At 40.5% G+C, this 26108-nt stretch overlaps 1 protein-coding gene across 1 annotated transcript; it reads right to left on the bottom strand.

Moving 5' to 3' along the window:
- Positions 1-519: 519 nt before the first annotated feature.
- On the bottom strand, positions 520-24860 carry POU2AF2 (POU class 2 homeobox associating factor 2). Its single transcript, XM_037026636.2, has 5 exons — positions 24824-24860; positions 22311-22420; positions 5134-5176; positions 2447-2745; positions 520-1241 (listed from the first exon to the last, which is right to left on the bottom strand). The coding sequence occupies exons 1-5, from the start codon at positions 24858-24860 to the stop codon at positions 861-863; spliced, it is 870 nt and encodes a 289-aa protein (XP_036882531.1). The 3' UTR covers positions 520-860.
- Between the last annotated feature and the right edge of the window lie 1248 nt (positions 24861-26108).

Genomic DNA, 26108 nt, shown 5'->3' on the forward strand with positions numbered 1-26108 from the left:
TCTCTTGCTTCTTGCTGACTGTCTAGTCTTGCTCTCTGTATTTTTTTTACAATGTGCTCATTCTTACTTGATCACAGATTGCCCATTTTACTAATCCACTCTGATAACTAGATTTACTGCATCAGAGGGACAATGTCCAAGTTAATTAAGGCTACCATTGATCAAAAGAAGTTTTTGACTTTTATTGTTTTTTGGATTAGACTCACTTTTGGATATCCTAGGCTTTAGGGCAGTCAAAACTATGTATTTATGCAGCCACAGTCTTCTGACCTCATCCTATTTCAATGACAATAAAGTATTTATATGTGGTGCCCTATTTGGTACTGGGCCTTTACAAGTCACTGTAAGGAGAGAAATGTATGTAACACTTCTTTCTTTAAAGTCGCATGTTATAGCATGAGTTGGGTTTATGTGTCCTAATCTTTATTATATCCTATTCATTCTCTTTCACTAAAGAGCACACATAGTTCATAACTAAGAAATACTCGACAGGAAAGTCAGTATGTTTTATGATCCGCATAAACTTTTTAATGTAATTTAAGAAAAAAATATCAGTGCCACAAATGATACTTCAAAGATAACAGAAGATTCAGAATGTAATGGGTTACTAACACTCCCAAAAGACCTCACTATCAGGTTGTCTCACCAGAATACGGTCCCTGATGTGCTGAATTAACATTGTGTTGATTTCAGTGGGGTTATGGTGGGGAGGATTAAAATAATTGCCAGCATCCACTAACCAAAGGTGATATGATGGCTTATCCTGAAAATCCAGTTCTGAAGGAGTTGCCATACCACAGACAATCTGCAATACAGAACCCAGCTTAAAGAAAAGCATGTAGAAGTTTTTGGTACACCCCTCAGTAAGCTCTACGGCATTCATATGACCCCCAAGCCATGCCCCCGTCTTCTTTGGTCCATGCAGAAGGGTCCTGAAGGGCAGGGGTGTCTGTCCCTTCTTCTGGGGAGAGGTCATTGGACACAGTCATGAAAGGGGGGAAGGGATAGGGGGGTGCAGTGGGGTACCCAGGCATGTGGTACAGATCCTCCAGTGCATGCAGCGAGTATGTCTGGGCCCCAGCTATGGGCCCCCCCCAGCTCGAACTCCTGTGCTGGGCAGTGCTCCCTGTCTCCAGCTGGGAGAGGCAACTGGTGCTAGGCGGCAAGGTCTGCAGGGCATCAGTGGGCACAGGGTCCAGCTGGCTGAGACCATCGGACACTGTCTGCTCCCAAGAGTCCCTCTAAGGAGAATGGAGAGATCACTGGTTTAGTCATTAGGCAGTAACTGTGATGTGGACAGATTTCCTCGCCCGCGGGGTGCTGCTGGACTGTAGCTTCCAGAGCTGAGTTGGTGTCTTCCTTTGCTCTCCTAAGCCTTCTTACCCGACAGCTTTTCCCTCTGGCGTTTGACACTAGCAGTGAAAGTTGTAGTTCTCTTTGTAGTCTAGAATTAGATTTCTAATATATATTAAGATTCTTTTCCCCAGAAAACATTGAAAGATTGAAATGGGCGAACAATAAAATGAACATTTATACAGCATTTTACCAGTTACAACACATGATGCCTTGCTTTCTTCCTGAGCTTCGTAGTTCTAGAATGCCCTTTCCACAGTGGAGAAGTACGTTCTGGCTGCTCCTGGATGGTGTAGGCTGTGAACTACATGGTGGGCTTTTGCCCTCAGTGAGCAAAGAGGGAGGAAACTCATAGGCTTGGAGCTGGAAAGATTTGGGTTCAATTTATGGCTGTGCCACTTCCTACCTTCCTGAGTGCCTCACTTTGTTCATCTGTAAAATGGGGCTTTAATAACTATATCCTGAGGTGTTACAAGTATTAAATGAAAAAAGGCACACAAATGTTTCTGGTTGGGGTAGGGACTCAATGTGAATTCCCACTCCCCCACATACCTTTGTCTAAACTCCTGTCTTTAGAGATTCTTGTCTTTGTAGTCAAAGGCTTCACAGTTTTCTATAATAAAGGTGCTAGTATTTTTCAGATCTCTACAAGTTCACTTCTTTGGAAAGGTGGAGGAGGAACAAGGTTCGAGAGGGCAGAACTATTGTGGGAGGAGAGGCAGGGGACTGAGAGGGCAGGAAGCCCTGGGGTGCCGGCCCTCGGAGATCCCAGCCCCCGCATCGGCTGAGAGGTGCTCTCCTCATGTGCTGGAAGAGGGCGGGGGAACAGCAAGTAAACTCAGCAGGGTATTAACAAAATGGATATAAATCCTGCCTTCCTGGTGCTCCCCACCCGAACCCCTGGGTAGGCCCTCCCGCATGGGTCTTTGAGGAAGGCGCCCTCGGCCTGTGTTCCGGCAGAGCGCCGTCCCGGCCTCTCCAGAGCGCGGCAGAGCAGCCTCGGGGGTCTCCGGGGTCAAGCGCAGGGCTGACCAGATGCACGCGGGCCCAGCCCTTACCTCACTCCCTAACCATGAAATGTCTGCATACTCACAAGCACGAAGTGTGTGGGGTCGCTGGGGAAGGGCGGCGGCAGGAGCGGCGGCAGGGGCGAGGCACTGAACAGAGAGCTGGTGCCGGGGGTCAGGGCTGGGGTGCGGTGGTCTCCGTAGCGCTCCGGGAAGTAGGAGTCCAGGAGGGCCGGGTGACTCGGCCCTGCGGAATTCTCACAGGGAACCGGCTTTGCTACACTAGAGGTGCAGACTTCATTTGCAAACTGTTTAGTGTTGTGGAAATCTGAATCAGATAGGAAAGATCTTCTGATACCGTAGTAACCTGACATTACTGGTGAACCTGTTGCCAAAGGAAAAACAAATGGGCAAAAATCTCCTCATAGGAAGTCAAGGCATCTCTGTTGTAGCTGAGTTTCTCCACATGTAAAACGGTGTTTATAATGTAAGGCCGACACGAAGACCAACATTTAAGCAAATGTCTTGAAAAGCATTATAAATGACTGCATTTTCTCCTTGAACTGGTCCAGCTCAAAGAACTAGTATGTTTAAGGTCACTCTGCCTTAGGGGATGAGTGCATTTGAGATGGTGCAGTAAGCCTTCTGTCATTCACTGAAAGTAAACAAACATTTACTGTGAACCTTCTGTGGGCCAGGGACTGTGCTAGGTAAAGGTTGGACTTAAAGAGATAAGAAAAAGAATTCCTTGGGATTTACATTTTATCGCATAAAGCATCTTTTTCACGGCGTCTGAGCTCTGTCCTCATACATACACATGGAGCTGTTAACAAGAGGCTGCTTCCGGGTGTGTTATCTGAGATTCAGTATTTCCAGATAAGGTGGTACTGTAACTGTGCCCTAAATTAGAGGCAGGTTGTACTCTTCAAGTCTTCGTATACTGACCTTTAACACCACGTTTCCTGTCTAGCAGCTTTGGGATGATGTGGTTATGTGCAGCCAAGTTAGAGGACCACCAAAATATTTTTCTTTGATGGATCTCATGTTGTTTGCTGCCCTCTTGTGTCCATACCGAGTCCCTCACTCAGCTCACCCATGGATATGGAGTTTGGGAAGAGAATACCAAGCACACAAAGTTTCCCCTGAGGAAAGCAGGAAGAATTTGAAACTGACTAGAGTCTCATTTCAGGTAAGGCCAGCGAAATTGTCCCAGAAGGGAAGTGATGTGTTTGCTAAAGACTTTCTGACCCCATAGCTCAGCTGTAGCAGGAAACACGTTATCATTTAGAACAGGGTCCAGAGCCAAAGATTCAAGGTCTAAAAAACTGAAGGTTTAATTGTTGCAGCCATGGTGGGTGTGGTTTGACTAACCAACACCCTGGGGTCACAAAAGGGCCTGAGCTGGGAGAAACATGCTGCGCTCCTTCTTATCTTTCCTACCCCCAGTGAGCTTAGTCCCTGCCCAAGCTTCTGGGGAGAGGAGACAGGCTCAGGGAGACCCCTCTCCTCTGCGGCCCTCCCCGCCTGATGTGGCCCTGATATCATGCTTGCTACTCTTTCACCTGAGGTGCCTCCCTTTTTCCAAATCAAACTGCAACTCCACAGGGACAGAATTTTAGTCTTATATGTATGTTTTCCATAAACCCGGTAGTATAATACTGTGTTCGAACATGTAGCTTTTCATTCATTCAAAGGAAATAAGAATTCCTCGTGGAAACTAACAGCCCTATTCTACTCATTCCATTTTCATCTTAAATTCTATCACCCCAAACTTCTAATCTGCTTATGAATTTGAAAGCTGAAGTTAAGGGTTTCATCGTAAGCATACTTGCCTAGGAAAAAAAAATCTGTGCAAGTGAAAATTGCTATCTATAAATAAGGTTCTGTTTCATGCCATGAATTGATATTCATGGGAGTGGTTAAGGCTGAGAACTGAATGAAGAATATGTAAACAAGGCTTTCAGGATCTCATGTCTATATTTCCAATTTCCAAATGAAAACAACCACAGAGAAAAATGCTTCTGCTCTCTCAATCATGTATTTTTCTCCTCAAAAAGATAAACAATAATTTTATGATAAGAGAAGATGCAGAAATTTTCTTCTGTAGGAGGAAGCAGATACAACCAGATTCCAGCGACAGTAAATGTGACAAGGAAATGCAACGGACAGACACTCAGATATGTGGGATCTTTGATGGCTCTTATTCCTTTCCCTTATCCAGTTCTGAAGGTTACTAAAATTATTGAGAAAACCTATGCCACCTGAGTTTGGGGTCTGGAAGTAATGTATAGGTATGCATGTATGTGTGTGCATGTGTATGTGAGAACACATGAGAAGGCCCAACGCTCTTATTAAGAATGCCCTTTTCCCATCCTTATAGGAGTATTTAATGAGACACATATGTTGAAATGAATAGAAGATGCTTAACTATATCCCTGACATATAGAGAGTATCCAATAAATGGTACTTCCTCTAACTACCCAGAAGTTTCTCTCTCTCTTCTATAGCAGGTTAGGCATTTAGAATTGTATCAGGGTCTTAACCGATATTGCTTTTGCACATTAAGCTTCTGCTAGGCAAGGGATAAAAAGGCTGCCTTCAAGTCAGAAGGAGTTCTAAATTCAGGAATGACTGAATGAGGTCTATCTTCCCTGATTTTATGTTTTAAAAACAACTATTTTAAAGGAGCAAAAATTTGAAAGCACCACAAGGCAGTTTAAAAATTAAAGAATGGAAGCAATTAATGAATTGCTCATTGAACAAAAGCACTCACCTGGCACCTGGACAAATGGAGACGAAGAGGAAGTGGCACTGCCCTGCAAGCAAAGAGAGCACAAATGTTTTCTTCCTTAGTTGCAAGTCTGAATAAAGAACGAGAGTAGGAATGCACTTTAACTCTCAGGAGCTAGGAAGAGACAGGGTAGCGCACCCCGCAGAGTCTTCAGAGGGAGCCTACCCCTGCCGACACCTTGATTTTGGATTTCACAGAGTGTACAGAATGGTGAGACAATAAATTTCTGTTGTTTTAGTCCACTCCATTTTTGGTGATTTGTTACAGCAGCCCTGTGAAACTCATACAGGGTGTGACTGGAGATGAAAGACTCACTATAGTGTGAGAAGTGGCATGGTAGGCGGCTGGTGGAGTGAGGTGGACCTACCCTGGTATTGGGGGTGGGGTGGGAATACATCCTGGACGAGGTGATATCTAAGCTGACCTCTGAAGGAAGGGTATCCAGGTGTGCAGAGTCTTAAAATACACAAAGGCAAATTCTGGCTCTATGATGCCCAGGAGCAAAGTTATGCGGAAAATTTGGCTGTTACAAAAGTTAGGAGTCCTCAGCATCTCGCTCTTTGTATGTGAGCTCTTAGGCCCGACCCTCACAGCCCAACAGACTCTCGAAAGCTGGAAGAGGTTTTATAAAGAGTCTTATCCAACCACCCATATAATGCTGAAATTTAGCCTCTAGTGATGAAGAAATTGTCACCTGCTGAGAAAGCACATTTCTTCTTTGGGGACCTCTGACCATTACAAAGTAGCCTGAAATATTCATTTCTTAATTCTAATATCTTTGATCCATACAGAATAAGCTTAACCCTTCTTCCATATATGGGCCTTCAAATATCTGAAGACAACCCATTATTTCTCAACTGTCTAAATCAGTCTGGGCTGCTATAAAATACCATAGAGCAGGTGGCTTCAAAAATAAACATTTCTCCCTGGGGTCTTTGTGGGAGCCCTCTTTCTGATTTGCAGATGGCTGTCCCCTCACTGTGTCTTTAGGTGGCAGAAAGAGAGATCATCTCTCTCTTGTGTCTCATTATCTCCCAGAGGCCCCGTTTCCAAATACCATCACACTGGTGATTAGGGCTTTAACATGTGAATTCTGGGGGGACACAAATATTCAGTCCAGAGCACCAATTTGTAATTCTATCTTCTCCAGGCAAAATATCCTCCAAACACTCATAAGTAACATAATATTTAAGAGTGAAGACTCTGGAACCAGAGTGTCTGTGTTTAAATCCCAGCTCTGCCTCTTACCAGCTATTGATATTGGGCACATGAAGATTAAGCAAGATCGTATATGTCAAGCCCTTAGACTAGTTCTTGGCATAGAGTAAACAGGATATACATGTTAGCTATTACCACTCAGATGCATTTTTAGGTCCCTTCAAATCTATGGTGTATTCCTCTAAACATGTTTTGATTTATGTGTTTTCCTGTTTAATAAGTAAATACTTTGAAGTGGCAGAAGGGAACTTGGGGTGTGTAGGGTCAGAGGTGAGTGCAGAGCAGGGAGCCCTAACACCTCACATGGGAAGGAGGCACTGATTAAACACAGAAGCACTCATGTTTGGGCACATTTGCTCATGCTGCCAGGATCATGTTATCCAGTATTTCCCTCCAGTTTCCAGCTCTGTCTGGCTGGGTCTTTTCTCCGAAGCATGTGCCAAGGCATGTGCTCTAGCTCCCGCCTCAGCTTCCTCCTGTGTGTAAACAGGGTGTGGTGGGGTGGTGGCTGTCCTGGGCGCTGCCTGGGGAGATGTCTGTTTGCTCTTTTACCTGCTCACCCTGCCTGCTCCCCTAAACTGCTCTGGCCTGAGGCTGGGGGCCAGAAGGGAGGCTTCTGTGAGACGCAGTAATAACGCCCAATCTGATGGATGTAAGTATCACTCTACTGTCCCCTGACCACCTATCAGCTGTTCATTCGTTGGCTGGCATTGCTTCTTTCCAAGACCTGGATAAAGCTTAGTCTATGCTAATACAGCTCCTTTAGCTTTTGACATCTCCAGCTTCCTACTATTCTCTTCTACCACCAACAATCCCTAGAATCTTCTTAAGTTCCTCTTCCTTCTGCCCAGCTTCAGTTATTACTGTGGAATTGCCAGTACTATACCCTCCCCAGCCCAATTTTTGTACCTGAAGACTATACAAAGATTTCAAAATTTCATGTCTAGTTGATTTTATTTATTATTTGATGAAAAGAAGCCTCTTGTGTTCATTTCTCCTATATAATTTTGCTCTCTACCTGCTATGGAAATTAAATACTCTATTTCCATTCTTTATGGCTACCCATAAAATTTTGCCTTACATGCTTAACAAAGACTACAAATGATATCTTAAACCTCCCACTGATAGACAGGATCCTTGGGACATTAACTCCTCCCAGTTTACATGAGTATGTTACTGTCTTGCATTCTGGCTTGTTTCATTTTATTAAACCTCCACAAATTAGACATCAAAATTATTATAATCACCATCTTATTAAGTAAACCTGTATTAGATTTATTTGTATGTTCACCCCTTTTTTTTGCTTACTCTTTTTCTAGACTTTTTTCCTAGAGTCATTTCTATTCTTCTATAGTAAACCTTTAGAAAATTCCTTTTGTGTAGGTGGTATTAGTGGTAAACTGTTTCAGTTTTTATATCAGAAAATATCATTTATTTTGCCCTTGTACTTGAAAGATAATATTTCTGAGTTCACAACTGCAATTAGTCATTCTTCCCTCAGCACTTTAAAGATACCACTCTGCTGTCTTTTGGCTTCCATGATTGCTGTGGAGGAGTTTGCTGTTAATTTTAAAATTATTCTCTGAGACAATTTTTCTTTACTTTATTCTTTTTAATATACTTTTTTTGGTTTTTAAGGTTTTTTAATTTCACCTCATTTTATCTAGAGGTTGATTTTAAAAATTTACCCCGTTTGGTATAGGATGTGCCTCATGTGTCTGCAGATTCATGTCTTTCACAAGTTCTGGAAAAGTTTCAACTATCCACTCTTTAAATATTACCTTGTATGTATAGTCACTTTTGTCTCCTTCTGGGATTCTGTTTAGTTGTATGTTAAACCTTTTACTTTTCTCCTCTGTATTTCTTAACCTGTTGTTACTTCCTCTTCGTCTCTGATTCTCTGTTCTATACATTTTTTGTATATGTTGGTATAGATTTCTTAAGATCTACATCTAGTGCATTAATTCTTCAAACGTAGGCAGTTTATTGTTTTACTTGCCCATTTGGACACCTGTCCTCAAGGAACCTGCCTTTTTGGTGTGACCACCTTCTCATCACAAAACATCTTAATTTCTGCTCAAACCTTTCCTCAGCCTCCCATGTCACCCCTGGCCCCACCCTGCTGCCCCGACTTTGGGGATTTTTCTTTCTTTCTGCCAGCTCAACAACTCATTAAAATGTGTTTTACTCAAGATCCAGTTTTGTTGTGGGTAAGATCTCCCCATCTTCAGACCATCTAGTTTGACTGAAACAGAATTGAATCTCTAAATATTGAAACTAGATGTAGATTCCTGCCCATTTTTCACATAGCACAAAACTTCTATTTTTCTACAATTTTCAATATTTTCTAGCAGAGATTTAAGTTATAATGGAAGTAATTCATAAACCTGTAGTTTTGAAACCCCACAAACACACTATTAAACACATGGCACCATAAGATAAGTAACAGTATTCTTGTCTTAATGAGGAAGAACCTGAAGCACGAGGGAATCATCCACGTTCCCCCAGAGGCAGGGTCGGTGGTGGTGAGTGGGATCAAATAAAGACTTCCCTGATTTCAGAGCCTGTTTCTTAACTACCACACCATGCTGTCTCCCAAGCATTTAATATCTCAAAGATAAAAATAGAAACAGCTTCAAGATTTTTTTTTAGTATAAAGGACACTTAGGGACCCCCAGAGAGATCAGCCATACAATTATGTAAGAGCTCACAAAGGACATCGAGTGGGATCCACACTTTCCTGTCCGATACACACACATATATATATATCTCCTTAGTTCTTCAATGGATATTCTATTTTGGGGCATCAGCTTAATTGAAATACAATTTACATATAATAAAATTCACACATTTTAGGGAAACAATTAGATAAATTTTGACAAGCTTCTGTGACCCACCAACATAATCATGTTAGAAAACATTGCCATCAAATTAATTACTTTATAGCTATAGTTAGTGCTGCCCTCTCTATGGTAGCCTGAGAAATACTTAGATGGATAAATATAAAAGGCAATGATAATGTTCCTCATCAGTTCATCTCACAGACACAGAAGAATTCTAAAGGGCCTGCATTGGGACTAGGAAGGATTTCACTGGGTAGATTTCAGAGCTGGATTTACTACTTCACCCCACTCTCAGATTTTACAGATTAAGAAGAAGAGTCTAAAATATGTGCTGAACATGTGCACTATTGTTATTGCACATGTGAAGAGAAAACACATTTTCTTCCTTTTTCAAGGTATTGTATTCACACAGTTGCCTCTTACCATACAAATTCCCCAGGAATAATATCAAAATTAATATTGAGGAGCCCATAACTTTTGCCCAGGCAAGTTGGTATATAATTTTTTATTTTGCATACTGCAAACAACAGGATCCTGCAATGCCAGGTAGCCAAATTTAGAGGTTTATATTTGAATGAAATTTGCCAGTCTGCAACTTCCTGTAGCTAACACAGCAGCCTCATAGCTGCCCCAAAAGCCCCTCCATGAAAATGAGTTAATTTGAACTAATGGGTTACAAAGGTAGTAAAGTGATAAGATTCGAAGTTTCCCTTGAGTACACTTATAGTCATTTTTATTACCTTATAACATTTTTAGGTGCCAACCTAGTTGAGGGAATATACTGAAAGAGATACTAAGAGATTTCTGTCTACCATAAGATTTTTCACATTGCTATATAATTTATAATCAAATTATAATTATATAGTTTAGAAAGTGTCTCTTTAAACTTAAAGATATTGCTACTAATGCTTACATGATAATAATCCTAGTCACCTCTGAATAGTTGGGATCCCTCTTCAAGGAATTCATGGTACTTTATATATTTAATTACTCATTGTCATCATATCTATGGTTGGAGAGAGGTGGAACTGATTGTATTATACTGAACATTCTAAAACTCTGTTTTACTATCTGAATTTGGACCTACCATAGGTCAAATGATTTTCCTCCAACTTTGAAATGAATGTAAAGTTAATGCTGGATGTAACCCATCCTTTAAATGAGTACCGCCTTAGGTTGGAATACCATCCTCCTCCAGAACATGAGCATAAAGAGTTAAATGCCTTAATGCACGTAACAGGTATGTAGTGGAACCAGGGGCATTCTGACCAGGGTGAATCCTCAATACAGTAACCGACCTATACCAAGCCTGCTCTAATAAGTCTGACTAGTTTTCTAAAGTCTGAAACAGGATTTGATTTATGGACCACTTATCTGAGTTGCATAGTAATTTAATCGTAAAAGGAAAAATGCTCAGTAATGAGTAGGAACAATAGTTATAAGCATCTACCATATACCAGATGCTTTATGTAATGTTATTTTAGTATAAAGTGGATACTATCATCCCAGGTTTACAAAAGAGGAAACCAAGCATCAGAGAAGTTAGGTCATGTGCTCAAGATCACCAATCTAGTAAATTACAGAAGTAGGATTTAAACTCAAACTCTCTGAGTCCCAGATTTATGCTCCCCCAGCCTCTCAATGACATGACAAGCAAGCCCTCTGCACTAGCCCTTCCATCAAACCACAGACTGGGCACCTCTCACGGGTAAGGTATAGTACTAAGTGTTGCAGGTACTAGAAAAAACACAGTTAACAGGTGGAGATTAGGGAAACTAGCCATCTGTGGTAGATTAAATATGGCCACAATTTCTTTGCAGCTCCTCCCATCATGAAGTGGAGTCAGTCCCTCAACCCCTCAAATCTAGGATGATTTTGTAGCTTGCTTTGACTAATAGAATGTAGCAGAAGTGATGTGTGCTTTTCAGAGACTAAGCCTCAAGAGTGTTTGCAGCTTTTACCTTCATCTGTTTGAAATACTGATTTACAATCTCCTTTCAGGCAGTCAGTCTAGCCTCCTAGAGGATGAATGACAACACGGTGGTGAATTCAGGTGCTTTTGCTGACAGCCAGCATCAACTGCCCGTCGTGTGAAGCAGTTCTGCTGGGACTTTCCAGCATGGCTGAACCTCCAGCTAAAAGCAACTGCATGAGTGAGTCTTGGGGAAACCAGCAGAAGCACTTTCAGCAGGATTATGAGAAATAATAAATCACTATTGTCATCTGCTAAGCTTTGGGTGGGTTCTTTTGCAGCAATACGTGACTGATACAAACAAACACAGTAAAAAGCCACTCATGGTACAGAGCAGGATGTACTCAGTTTCCAAGTACATGGTGCATGCTCTACATACACTGCAAGTCATAGAAGGGAGAATACAGGTGCTGAGGATTTGATTCGAACACTGAAGAATGAAGAAATGCAGAGAGGAGGGAGGAGGCTCCCAGATGCAAGGAACTTTGTGAACCAAGCCACAGAGGTAGGAAAGCATGGCTTTTCTTCAAGAAATAATAAGTAAGTTGGTTTGTGGGGAACAGGAGTTGCACTTAATTGATTAAATAAAGAGGTATTGTGTGCCTATTATGCATCAGGATTGTGGTAATTTTTAGAGGCATGAGTTCTGTTCTTAGGGAGCACACAATTTTATAGGAAAGAGTTGCATAAATGCATATGTAACTAGTGCATTAATAAAAATAAGAGTTGAGAAGACTAGTATTTCATGAATACTTACCTTCATGGCAGACTCTTTGTAAGACACTTTACACATACAGTGTGTGTTTCATCATTTCCAGTAACAACTAACATTTGTGTGCTTTATATACTCTACTGTGTTAAGTGATTTACATGCACTATCTCATTAAATCCTCCCTATAGATCAATTAAATAGATTGTTGTGAGTTATTATCTCTAGATTATAGATTGAAACACCAATAGGCAGTATAATGGGCCTAATCAAGGTCACAAAGCTGGTAAGTGACACAACCTGGATTCTAATCTAGGTCTGCCCTAACCATGATTTAGTGCAGGTAGTGGGGTGTTGAAGGTGAGAATGAGCTGGGGTGGAGGTGAATTGCTGCCTTGGGGAAAGATGACTGACCACATTGTATCATAGGTGGTACCTGAGTCCAGTTTTGGAGGATGAAGGAAATCAGTAAGCAGATAGGATAAGAGGCATTGTGGTTGGGGAGGAAAAGTAAAGGCTCAAATGTATGGACAGCATGTCACAGACATGGAAAGGTGGGCAGTAATTGTGAAGACAGGAAAGCTGGAGGAGGGTGTAGAAGCCGGGTTATAAAGGGTTTTCTTGAGCCACACTAACGAGTTTGAACTTTGCACAATAGCAGGCAATGGTCCCTTAGAAGTTGCTTAGCAGTGTAGACATGGTGATAGTGGCAGTGTAGGAAATTTAATCTGGTGCTGAAAATGATGAGCCAAAAATGATTGATGGGGCGAGTATGTGAGGTGCTGTAGTTTGAATAGAGATTGAGTGATAAGGGTTTGATGGGCTCAGGAGGGGCGGGGTTTCAGGAGGCCAGCAGGTAGCATTTATGTCCACTTCTGTTTGACTTTATTTTAGAGTCTGGCAATGGCTGATACTCGCTCTGTGGGTGCTAGGGTGCTAGCCACCTGTACCAGTTATACCAATTCCCAGGACTCTGTCTTTTCTTATCGCCAAACTCTCCGCTGATACCTCTGTATGAAGAGAGAGCTGGCATGTCTCATACTGCACAATTTACAAAGGAAAAACCCCTACATTTTTACATAATTTAATAGTACATTATAGAGGTCCGACCCTAAAGCCAAAAAATTTGTGATGAAGGAGTATTGAAACACACATCCTTAAAAACATTTACCTTGTGTCTACAAAGTCTAAACTATAGAGGATTTATCTTATAAAGAAAGAGCTCATCCTGTTCCCATTATCATTAGCCTCAAGCAAAGTAGATCCTCTGCACCTGACAGAGAACAGAGACAAAAGTAATGAGTGATTTGCTTAAAGGCTACAAATGTACAAAGGTAAAATTAAGACAAAGTCCTGTGCAAATTCTCTCTTGGGGGAAGGAAATTTACCATGAAAGCATTAAATTTTGCATTTTTGTAATAGCACATGTAAACATCTAACAGATTCTGATGTTCCTTAACTTGTTGGTACAACAATTTAATTTCTTTCTAATTAAATTTCATAGCAAAATTCTAGAAGATTGTACATGAAACTCAATGTGGTGACCCCTGGCAAGCAGAATGAAGGAAGGGAGTGGGAAGGCGAGGTCAGTAGACTTCTGTTTTTCACTTTACACTCTTTCATTTTGTCTGAAATTTTACCATGCCTTACTTTTGTAATTACAACGACTAGTTAGTTAACAGAAGTTAAAAAACAGAAGTTAGATCTTATATCTTTATTGTAAATCAAATAAAAAAAATCTATGATTTAAATTGTCTTAAATTCCTTTTATGTCCTTTGGAAAGCTATACAGTTGCAGAATTCCACAACTTTCTGACAGTTTTCTTGAAATTTTATTGTTAAAACTCTCCTGCTGGGCAAAAAATTATCTCCAGTCTATATCCATGAGAAAGTGATTTCTGTTGCCTCAGTTACAAAGTGAAACACATTTTTTTAACCCTGGGTCTTGGTGTGCCTTTGGAATGCTATTTGTATTTACGTAGCTCAGTTAGAACAACAAGGACCAATGGGATGCATGCTGATAAGTGGTCTTGTACACTTTGGCCAGAACAGAATCTGCAGAACTTCAGCCCTGCCAGCTGGACTTGTCAGGACTGTTTCACTGCAAAACCTGATTATTTTTGCAAGCTGTGTGAAAGAATTCACCACCAGGAAATGTTTTAAATTTCATGACATTAAAAAAACTCTGCAGAACCAATAGGACAGCTGAAAAAATAAGTTGCTTGCAAAAAATTTGCCTTTATTATTATTATTTTTAAACATTTCTGTGATTGTGAAGGAGCAGATAGTTGGGTGTGGAGCACGGAAAGCCCTGGAAATGTAGTTCGGTTCTCTGACCTGAAACAGGGCAGGATAGTGGGATAATTAAAGTCAGACAACAGACCATGTTGAAGGCCTTAGATAAGACAGTCACTCAAATGAAGGCCAAGGATATAATAGATACCTCTGTATTCAAACATCGTATTTTGAGTTTTCAGGGCATTGCCTATTCAGAAAATGCCTTTTTCTTTTTTCAGATTCTTTCTGGGCTCAAGAAAGGGGTTAGTTGACAACATTAACTAGCAATATGCAGCAATATGCAAAGCACCGTGCCGTGCCGTGGGAGTGAGCGCAAGGTGAGGGGGGGAACCCCGTGGTAAGCACTGATTCTCTTCATCATTAGCCTTGCAAACATTACAGATGAATTGGTCCTTCTGCTAGTGATTCAGAAAAAAGTAGCAAGGGCAAATAAGATGTATTTATTAAGGAAAAACTAGTTTTCCTGAGATTGAATAGTCAGCACTAAGAGAACAGGTACTTCTAAAAAATGCTAAAAATAAAAATGACATAAGACAAAATAAAACGCTAGCAAGGCGGGAAGACACGTTGGGCCATTTGATGACCATTTGTTGTGCAAGCATGAAAATCTTACTATGACCAGAACACATTGTAGGATGGTTCAGTTTATGAGAGTTGAAGAAATGAAAAATAATTTTTATGGTAAATTTTGAGAAATCAGAGAAGAGCATGAGTACTTCTTGTAATAGCAGGATACAAACTTTTTTGCACTTACATATCTTCAGAGTTTGGGATCCCCCTGTCCAAACCTTACCCTTCTAACCTTGAACTCAAAATAACATGCATGTGCTCTGTATTTAGATTTGACAGTAGAACAATGGCCGCAATGGCTGCAGTTTCTTCCTTGGATTTGTGTATGGCTAATTCCCTCAATTTAAAGCATGGATAATCAGTTTGCTCTTATTTACATTCTGCTTCTTTCTTTTACTCTCTTTATTGTTGCTTAACACCACCATAAGAATACCAAAGAGATGCAGCACCATAAATAAACTGTCCAAGTTTTAACAGGTTTAGGGGGTTGTATCTTGATTAAAATCAAATTTTGATATTAGTAAAGGCTTCTAACTACTTTTAGCTTAGAATTCTAAAAATTGTCTTAGTATCTAGGAAATGAGACATTGGTAATACCCTGTCCCATCTTTTTCCATACTTTTGTAAGAAGGCAATAGCCTAAGGAAATTACCCTCCCCTTTTTTCAGTGGCTATTATGTTTATTGAGAATATGCATATAGTTTTTCAGTGTGTAAAACTATGAGAGAATGCTGGACACCATGGTGGCTGGGAAGGTGTCTAAGAGGTGAATTACCAGGGACAGCTGGTAAGCTCTATACTTCACTGGCATCAGGACCCCTTCCAGCCCTCAAATGGGAGCAGGTAGGTTCTCTGCCTTCTCAAGTGGGAGAAGTGCCATTCCACATCTAGTCCCACATCTAATAAGCCAGGAATGCCAGCCTCTCGGGCCAGCTCAGCATTATTCAGAAAAGAAGCCATACTCCATCAAAGGCAAGGCAGGAGAGTAGTGTTAGGCAAGAGGAAAAGGGCACAGAGAAATAGGCTGAGTGAGGTAGGCCCAGAGGTCTCTAGGAGAGCAGCAGAAAGCCTCCCACAAGGTCAGTGTGGTACGTTTGGTTCTAGGTCAGGAAATTTTTTCCCCTTTCCAAAGAGGGCCAGCTGAGTGGAGAGCCCAAGAGATCAGAGGGTGGTGTGGTGAGGAATATATTCTGGAAATAGGTCTGGGATATAGCTAGAGACAGGTTCTCAAGGGAATTAAGAACTTCTTGTGTCCAATTTCTTCTAAGATGTCTGAGTGGTGTAGTAGGGAAGGACGGTGCAGGTTCTGGTTTGGGATGGGTATGGCACCGTCTAAGCAATCTACAGAATCATGGCAGAGATGGGTGAGGAGCCAGACACATTGAGAGGATGCAGAAGTCATGTCTGGGACCCAACATCACATATGGAATCTGAAAGGTGAGATGAGGACTGAGTGGAGGACCTGAAGCAAAGCAGTTGCTCCAAAGCTCATTCTTCCTTGGACCAGAAATGTGAGTTTAAGAAGGCAAAACCTTGGGTGAAATAAAGACCGAGGAGTCCAACTAACCTGGTTCCAAATCTCAGCTCCTCTGCTTTCTGTCTGTTTACAGGCTACCCTTTTAAGGTTGTTGTGCTTCTTGTGGATAAGTAAAATATATTTTAAAGTGGATAAATGAACATATTTGTAAAATCCCTATTTCAGAGCCCAGCAGTAAATGATAGCTATTACTATTATTAAGAATTCTTACTTACCCCAGGCAGACCTAGGTTATGCAAGGGGACTCAGATCTAGACACCACCTCATCTGTTCCATCCAGGCCAGTGTTTGACTAGATATTAAAGCTACTGTCAGAACATTTGTACTCCATGTAATTGTTCTTGTGCTTTCTGTGATTTTTATGTTCTCTACTCCCCTTGCAAACTCAATTTGAAAGACTAGCTGAACCAGAGGAAAGGGCATTTATCTTTCTCATAATATGAGGGTGTTCACCTTGGTCTTGGAAGTTAGGAGTAGGGGTGTGAGTGGGTGGAACATGTTCTGAGGTCAGGGAGAGCTGTCAAGTTAGGAAGAGAAATAGCTATGCCCAGTGGGAAGGAGACACAGAGAAAACACTGAGTACTGGACCACTCATAATATTGTATGATCCTTTGTAATTAGGACATGTAGGCTTTAAAAAGTATCATTACTTGCTAGGTCAGTAAAGTAGCAGCAAATCTTGATCAAAGTGTTAAGAGTTTTATTTTCTTTTTCCTGCCATTTGAAGTTGGGGTTTTCTTAAAACAGTAGCCTGTGATAGGTAAGTACCATACTAATCCAAGACTGGTTAAGCCTTGGATATTTATGACTGCAGAATGGGAACCGTTGACTTTATCTTGATGATATGCACCACATTGGAGCTTCACCTCTAAACATCTTGTCCCATGGAATGGAGGGATGGCATTGCTGAGTCTAAATAAAATCAATTTGCTAACTGTGGCTTCTATTGTTTTCTTGTTTCATTTGCTCACAGTGAATCAATTTTTCAGACCTACAAATTCACCCAGTGGCCTTTCTAATGGTCTGACTTATTTGTATTTTATTAAAATTTGTAGTAAGGAAAACAGGAGTATCTAACTCTCAAGTCTGCTATACAGAGGTCACCAGTCTTGCAGGCATCTGCCTTTGTGTGGCACACTTTCACTGTGACATTTATTAAGGGCTGCCAAGCTCTAGGTACTATAAAAACCATAAAAGCTGCAATTTGCTGAGCACTTAAAATATGCTTCACAGCAATTATGCCAGGTGCTTTATATACATTATTTAATTTCATTTTCATGACACCTTTGTGATGGGCATCACTATCTTCATTTCCATCAGAGGAAACTAAGGCCCAGAAAAGTTAAACACTTTCACATGCTGGAGTCAGATCCTCAGTTTCCTCAGTTGTTCTGACTCTGAAATGCAAGCTCCTAACCATTCATTCTATCACATTGCCATTCCTCCTGGGCGGGGGGCTCCAAAAGGGACCAAGGAAATAGCAAGTTAGCCATTTGGGGGAGAGATCTCGAAAAAACAAGAAGTTATAGTGCAATGTTGTAAGTATTTTAGTAAACAGATGTGCTGGACGCTCTGGGAGCAGCAGGGAGTGTCTAGGAGACCTTAGCAGGTAAGACTAGAACTGAATTTTGAAGGGTCACATACCAGGCCAGGTTTCCAAACTTCCTTCACTTCTCCACCCTGCCAGTTCTCCTACAACTGGACTGTATGTTTCTTGAGGTCTGTGAATTTCTTACATCTCTGCAGTATAACGTTCCTTACATACAGTATATAATCGCAATAGCATTGATTGAGCATATACCATGTGCCAAACCCTTGACAAATATTATATCTAACCCTTGTGATAACCTTGTGAGGGAGATATTATCTTCCTTTGAGAGCAAGATTAAGTGACTTTACTGTCATCATACAGTTGGCAAATGACAGAGCTGGGATTTGAGTTCAGGTCATCTGCACGCAGAGCCCAAACTCTTCCCCCTGCTGTGCTGCCTGTGTCTTAGATGCTGAACTTCAGTCAGCCTAAGTGCTGTAGCTTCCCAGGTGACAGAGTGATCTGAAACATCAGCTCCAAGATGAGCTAGTGATTCTGATCCATTTTAAATCCTAAATAGTGAGAAAGAAACGTTTGAAATGTGAAAAATAAAAATCAGGAAGATTAAAGGAATGGCTTAAACTTCTAAAAGTTTGAGTATTAAAACTGAATACCAATGTGGGAGGAACCCAGCTCTTTAGTGTTATTGACAAGGACACTGAGGCCCAGAGGAGGGAAAGGACTTGCCCAAGACCACTGATAGTGAGAAGGAAGTGTTCAAATATGAGCAGTTTGTCTTTCGAGGTAGAAGAGAACTCTTGGATGTGTTTTCCAAAGCTTCAAGGAAATCAGAGAAATTTTCATGTGCTATAATATACAGTTTCCAATTTCATATCTTCTTTTCTTAGTACTTCACAAGAAATCCAAATGCAAATCACAGATATGGACATCACAGTGTTTACACTTGGTGGTAACCAAGGTGTGTATGTGGTTGGTGCCACAAAACAGCAGCTGGATATATAATGAAACAAAACTCTATCTAGCAGTCCTGTTAGAAAGATTGGGTTATGGACAGAGCTAGGCGGTGCACATATGTTCTACAGTTTGAGTTTATCTATCTCTCGACAATGATCAAACATTTTCAATTACTCTGTGCCGTAAATGCACAACATGGCACCCATTTACCTTCTGTTCCTCCAGACTTTTCCATCAATATGGACTATTGTCATGCTTCTTCCTGCATTCACAATGCTTTCCTTCCAAAAATAATCAGAAAGGATTATTAACCAAGACTCCCAGCTGACAATATGGCCTTATCATATATGTTCTTGATGTAAAGGTTGCAGCTAATTTAAAAGTAAGGATTTAGGAAAATTTAGGAAAAGAAAATGATTATAAGTAGTTATGACTTGAAAATCAAACACTTGACGTTCTTATAAAAGATTCATGCCAGCTGGAAATAATTAAATTTTGGTCTGTATATGCAGGATATGTTTAATTCAAGGCTGATAGAGTCTAAATATATTCTCCACTTGGGATGTATCTCTTCAATGTTTTCTTCAGTTCCAATCTCCCAAAATAACCAGAAATCTTTACTTATTTTTCCTCTTGTTGATGTACAATTTAACTTAAAATAACTTTGATATCTATTTCCTTATTGTTCCTCACCATATCATTTTGATGAGCGTAGAGCGCATGACAGCTATTATAAACCAGCAATAGATGGAGCATCAGCCTTGCTCTCGAGCCCATTCTTAGCTCCCCCAGACCACACAGTGGCCCTCCCCTTCCACTACACAAATTAACTCCAAACTGATCTTCATTTCAGTTTGTTAAACATTTTTTCCTTCATGCCAGCTGTTGTATATTCAATGACTTTAAGTGAATCTTTATGATGGCTTAGGAAAAACTTGATTAGACAGCTCAATAGCCTGCAAACTGTTTGGTGAATTTCCAAGCAAAATGAAAAATGGTGGCTATTAGTCCTGCTGCTTGTTACTCTTCTCCTTTCCTATAGGAAATTGAAAGCTCACTAAATTTTGTGATGTTATTAAAATTAACTTTTTTGGAACTCAATTAAAATAGTGTAATTTAAAAAATACAACATAAACCTATACCAAATGTCTAATTATATATTTTTTGTCAGTAGGTGTTGGTGAATGACTCATATTTTAAATATTCTGGTAAAAGACCTAGTAGTATAGTAAAGAAAAGCACATAAAGATTTGAGAAGGAAGGAGAAAAGCCATTATTTAAAAACAGATATATACAATAATAGTATGAAACCACAGGATTATAGCTAAATTTCACAGAAGCGGTTTTAAGTCCAGTTTTTGGTGAAAGTCTCTTTTGATACAAGGGATTTCTTTTCCTCTGATTCCTACAGCAAAGATGTGAAAAACATTCCACGGTATCAAAAACAGATTTTCTTGAGGAAATTGTGGTAAAGATGGGTTAACATGGCCTGTGTAAATTTTGTTGTCACAAAGAGAACACTAACTTGTACATCAATAGATGCTTCCTTAAGGGATACTTATCCAGAAGGGCATAGTTTTCATAGTATGTGTGTATTTACTTCCTATGACTGTTCAAACAAATTACCTCAGCCTGGATGGCCTAAAGAGACCAAAATGTGTTCTTTCACAGTTCTGGGGCCAGAAGTCCTAGTCAATATGTGGGCGGGGCTGTGTTCCCTGTGAGACCCTAGGGCAAAACCCACTCTTTGCCGCTTCCAGCTCCTAGTGGTTGCCTACATTTCTGAACTCAAGGATGCAGGGCTCCAACCTCTGCTTCTGTGGTCACGCTGCTTCTTCCTCTCCATGTGACTTCTCTGTGTGTGTGTTCTCAAACTTCCTTTTATGAGGATGTACATGAGTGTGTTCAGAGCTTGCTTGGATGATCCAGCGTGTCTCCTTTCAAGATACTTAACTTAATCACATATTTTGTCATGTAAGGCAACATACCCAGGTTCCAAGGTTTTGATGTGAGATTTGTCCTAGCACAGTATGCATGGTAAAACTGCATGGTATGGCCTCCAGTTTCCTTAAGTTACCCTCTGTTTGATTATTACCCGTGCTGTCAGTAGCATATTTTGAATATTTGAAGCCTAAGGATGGCTTCCTTGTCTGAATGTATCCAAGATATGCAGCTCATTGTCACCTAACATTGGTATGAAACAGAAAAGGTGGTCACCTATTATCCATGCAACCAGAATCACACACCTGCCTGCCAGTAACATGATTCTCCATGATTCCTAATCACTGGGTTGCATTTGTAACATGGATAGAAATAGGTCCCGGAGAGTAGATAATTAATACAACATCCTTTTTGGGATATAAAGATATTCTAAAATAGTAGTTGAGAAGAAGAAACATGAGCAGGTGGACAGTAAAAGCAATTCATGGAGATACCCGAAGTCCAATAGCTGCATTTTGGGGACTATAAGCATTTAATAACCCAAATTGAAAAGGTCACTGAAGTGAAGAGGTTAAGATGCTGGTCCTGAGACACTGGGTGATATAAGTGAACAGGAAGTTAAGGCTAAGTTTATATTGCCTATGTACTTGGTGCCTGAGAATAGCTACCATGGGTGGGGTTGGTTTGTATCTTTCTAGTGCTAGAAGTTCTTTCTACATGATATATTTCCTTATGTTTTGATTTCCTTTGTTTGCATGTGTTGTAGCGTGACTGCTTGTGTCCTCCCAAAATCCATATGTTACAACTCCAATCCCAAATGTGAGGGTATTAGGAGGTGGAGCTTTAGGAAGGTAATTAGGTCATGAGGGTGGACTGCTATGCCACTGTGCTGGCTGCTGTACATGGTCACCTCGCTTACTCCTGGTCATCTGCTTTCACATCCTGCACCCAGCAATGCCTGACATTCATGTTGTTATATTTTAGTTAATAGAATATGTGATTATATACCCACCTTGATAGCTAACTTCTATTTCCATTTTTGCATTATTTTTGGAGATCTGGGTACTAGTACTTAAATTAGGCACAGAGTGAAACTATTTAAGAGACATGGATGGCAAATAGACGTTTCAGACTTAAGGCATTGTCTACTGTGGTTTTTAAGTCTGTTTTCTGCATGCTACAGAGAGAGTTTTTCTAAATTGTCTTTATCAGATTTAGAATAACATGTAGATGAGGGTCAGCATTATCACCACTAACTGAGCCTTTGTTAATTTATGACTGGAAGAAAAGAAAAAAGACACGTCATCCTTTTCATTTCCACCAGCTGAAGTGCCCAGCCAGCAAGTTCCGAGTTCTTAGAATACTCGCCCATAGATTGACAGATGTACCATAATGTTGATAGTAGTAATTATATAGTGTGTGTCAGTTAAAGGAGGGCTTTGCTATGGAGAACATCAGAGAATACTGACTAGAAAGGGTGGGTAGTTAAGGAAGGGGGAGATAACTAACCTTAATAGAGCACTTAAACCCCCAAAGATTTCAGAATGGGTTACATTGAGACTTACATTAAATCTTGAGTTATTTGTCTGCCTGGATCGCTTTTCTGCCAGTAGGTCTTTGACTGTGTGTTTCACTCTCACGCCTTGATACACTCTCTTGCTGTAGTCTCCTGTGGCTTAAGGAAATGGAATAGTAACATCAAATGTGGATGGAGTAATTAGGTTAACCTCCCCAGGGGCATATTCAAAGGCTGATAATTGTGATGCTCTTTTCTCATTAGAAGGCTGGATTTCTATCTCCTGGTCCTTGATAGAAGCTCATGCAAACTCTGCTTCAGTGAAACACCATTCCAACTTCTACACATCTTTTCAAAGTGTCCTCTGTTCTGTATTCTGATTTGTCAAAATTCATTCCAGGAAGACTTACAATTTATGCTTTAATTGCAAAATCAGGGATTTGATGTGATTTGAAATAATGCTTACTACATGAGGCAAAAGTGGATTTGTATGGTTCAGGTTACAGAGTGGCAATATTCCTGCCATACCATATTTCTACCTGATGTGAGTGTTCTACCTGAACAGTCAACTGGACTGTTTTAAGAAGATATGTTCCTAAGAAAAAGGTCATTTGTTTCCATTTACTGTACTAAATTAAGTATTTTTACTTCTTGAAATACGGTGATACAACATGAGGAGTTGCTGCTTTGAAACTAAACCAGGTTAAAGAAAGTCATTCATTCATTTAACAAATTCTTATTGAGCACTTACTACATGTACTTACTGCACTTGATAATTCACATATATTATTTCACCCTATCAATTCTATAGATGGCAAAACTGAGGCCTGGGACTAAGTTATTTGCCAACATCTCCTAGCTGCTGATAATCAGTCAAGTTGGGATCCAAACTTAGGGCGAGCTATAGCTCTAACAGACGGGAAATACGTCATTTTACCATGAGGAAATCACAGAAATAATAGACTACCCAAAAGAACATTTCCCCAAGATTCTGAAATTGGCAACACTGTTTCTAGGGGTAGTGAATTCCTTGTAACAGAGGACACTCAAGCAATGACAGGACAACTTTTGTTCAAACGATCATAGAAAACATTTAAGCACTGAATTAGTAGTTGAACTGAAGGAATTATATTTTCTAATCTGACATTGTTCTATAGTAGGTTGGATGGTTTTAATTCATTTTAAATGAGTTGTTGCTGGCTTACTAGCAATTTCAGCTGGCACAGAATTCAGCATGAGAGTGTATGGCAGAATATATTAACATAGATATGTATTAGGCATACAATCAAAAATATTCTCTAATCTGGCTGAATTTGTAGGTAGGATATATTTGATTTATGAGTCAAATCTCATCACAAAGAAAAGAAGAAAGGAGGAAACTAAAACCAAAACTAGAGTCAGAGTGGTGCACTGGAGGAAAGAGGCTGCTGGCCTAGGAGTCCGTGCTCACATGGTCATGGATCAGTCACTGACTTGGGACCATCACAATCTCTCAGTCCCATTTTCTTCATCCATAAAATGGGTATAGTTATCTCTCTGTAGCTCACTATAGATTTTATAAGATAGGCAAATGAAAATGCTTTGAAAACTACCAAGTTTTATACAGAATGTCTGCACAGAATGAAGGAGAAAAAAAATCTAGGTTCCAAGTTGATGCATTATTTAACTCAAAGCCACATGCAACCTGATTTTGGCAAAACAAAGTTATTTTAATGGTCCTTTGGTTCTAATTTTGGTCTATATATTTTTTAATTAGAGACATTCAAAGAACTTCTTTCAAATCAGCCTCAATTTAAAGCTAAGGACCTTATGTTTGTTCCAAAGAAATCTAAGTGCTGCTCCTAGAATTGCATGTCATGCCTTAGTTTTTAAAAGTGTGAGTCTACATTTATTTATCAATGATTTTTCTGTGTGTCAGACATTGTATTAGAACTGGGGATACAAAAGAACATGCCATCTAGTGGGAGGAGAGAAATACTTAAAGAATAATGATATTATATTGCAAGTGTGCTAAGTACAACAGAAATATGCCTAGAAAATTCAGAAAAACACTGAATGTCAGTTCCTTGTGAGGTTGTGGAGGGAATCAGGGAAAGCAAGATGATACTCAAGCTGAGATAAGGGGTGTGTGGTGATGGCAAAATGGGCAAGAACATGCCAGGTATAGAAGGCAGTGGTGAGCAAAGGCCTGGAGGCAAGAACAGAAGGAGGTGAGGGAGGAAGTGAGATGGGGAAGGGAGATGGACAGGGCTCAGTCATGAATTTTCTTGTGTGTGAAGGAGTTTGGACTTCATTCTGTTGGCCATGAGCCACTGGAGGCTTTTAATGAAGCAAGGGAGTAGTTTGGTTAGATGTGTATTTAAATGGACTTTTCTGGCAGCTCTGTGCAGCATGGTTTTAAGAATCACAAAGCCACAGGGAGATTAGTCATAAAGATTCTGGAATCATTCAGGCAAAAGAAATGGAGTCTGAGCAGTGAAAGCTAGGAGGGCTATCTGAAGATTATTTAGATGTGGAAGAGAAAAGAGAGGGAAGATTTCAGGGTAATTTTCAAGTTCCCACCGTTGGACTGGTCTGGCTGCACACCTTTCAGAGCCATTGTGATGCTGACGGTAATGACAGCAGGACAAGGATGAAATCTCTTGGAGGGTGGTTTGAAAGGCACACATAGAACAGCAACATATGTCTGGCACTTTGGAATAAACAGTCCAGGCCACTCCCAATGGTTGAGAGGATTAAGATCAATATTTGGAATTTCTTTAATTCAGATTCCTGACACACTGGTTGGGAAACTCTGGACTAAATGGTTAAAGATGGAAGCCTGGGGAACATCCACACTGAAGGGCTGTCATAGAGCAGGAGAGAGAACCCTAATGAAGAAGAAATGGTTGAAGGAGGAACCAGGAATAAGGTATCACCAAATTCAGGAGATTTCAAGAAAGAAGGAAACAGTATGAGATGAAGCAGAATGTTCTAGGAAGATAAGGACAGCAAAGCATCCATTGGTTTCAGTTTGGTGGTTAGTGTTGACCTTAGCAAAAGCAATTTTGGAAGCGCTCAGTAGCTAGAAGCCAGATAGTTATATCAAGGGTGGAGGTAGAGATAAAATTCTTGAAGTCTGAATGAGAAAGTGAATCAAGAGATTGAATGATATTTGGAGAGAACTATAGGGTCAAGAAGAGGTTTGCTTATGTTTTTCTTTTTTATTTATGTATTTTTGGGCGGCAAGGATTTGAGGATATTTGAACAGGGACAGAGGAAGGTTTAGGGAAGAGGAAGAAAATGATGGAAAGAGATCTTGAAGAGGAAGCAAAAAATTGTGGTCAAGGGTACAAGTTGACTCTCAACCTGAGACTGGAATAAAGAAGGACAAGGAAGGGGTGGTGGCTGGGTGGGGTGGTGAGTGACTAAGACAGCTTTAATGCCCCTAGAAACAGCCTGAAGTATAAGAACCACTCCGGTACTAAGACCAGAACAAGGCAGGGGTCAAAGCCAAATAGACAAGACAAAGTGAGAACATGCACCAGTGATCCTCAAAGTTTAACCCCTGTACTTCAGCAACACAGTCAGCTAGGAACTTACTGGACATGCAGATTCTCAGGCCCTCCTCCAGATGTACTGAATCAGAAACTTTAGGAGGGGGACGCTCAGCAATCCATTTTTTAGTAAGCCTCCAGATGATTTCCGATGTTCTCTGAAGTTTGAAACCACAGGTAAACCTGACAGTAAGGACTTTAAAAGTTTCCTGAGGAGGTGGGAGCCACCTCTCACCTAGGCATTCCTGGCTGGACAAAAGGGGAGTATCTGGCTGACTGATGACAGTGGGGGTGGACTTAGGCTTGGGAAT

Source organism: Manis javanica, chromosome 6 (assembly GCF_040802235.1).
Source record: "Manis javanica isolate MJ-LG chromosome 6, MJ_LKY, whole genome shotgun sequence".
Taxonomy (NCBI): Eukaryota; Metazoa; Chordata; class Mammalia; order Pholidota; family Manidae; genus Manis; species Manis javanica.

What these genes read in the sequence shown, in the direction of transcription:
- POU2AF2 (XM_037026636.2), bottom strand. Translation starts at nt 24,860, where the DNA reads ATGGCTCTGAAAGGTGTGCAGCCAGACCAGTCCAACG. An exon ending in GCAGCCAGACCAGTCCAACG is followed by an intron (nt 22,421 to 24,823) that starts GTGGGAACTTGA and finishes CATTTCCTTAAG; the next exon opens with CCACAGGAGACTACAGCAAG. An exon ending in CAAATAACTCAAGATTTAAT is followed by an intron (nt 5,177 to 22,310) that starts GTAAGTCTCAAT and finishes CTTTGCTTGCAG; the next exon opens with GGCAGTGCCACTTCCTCTTC.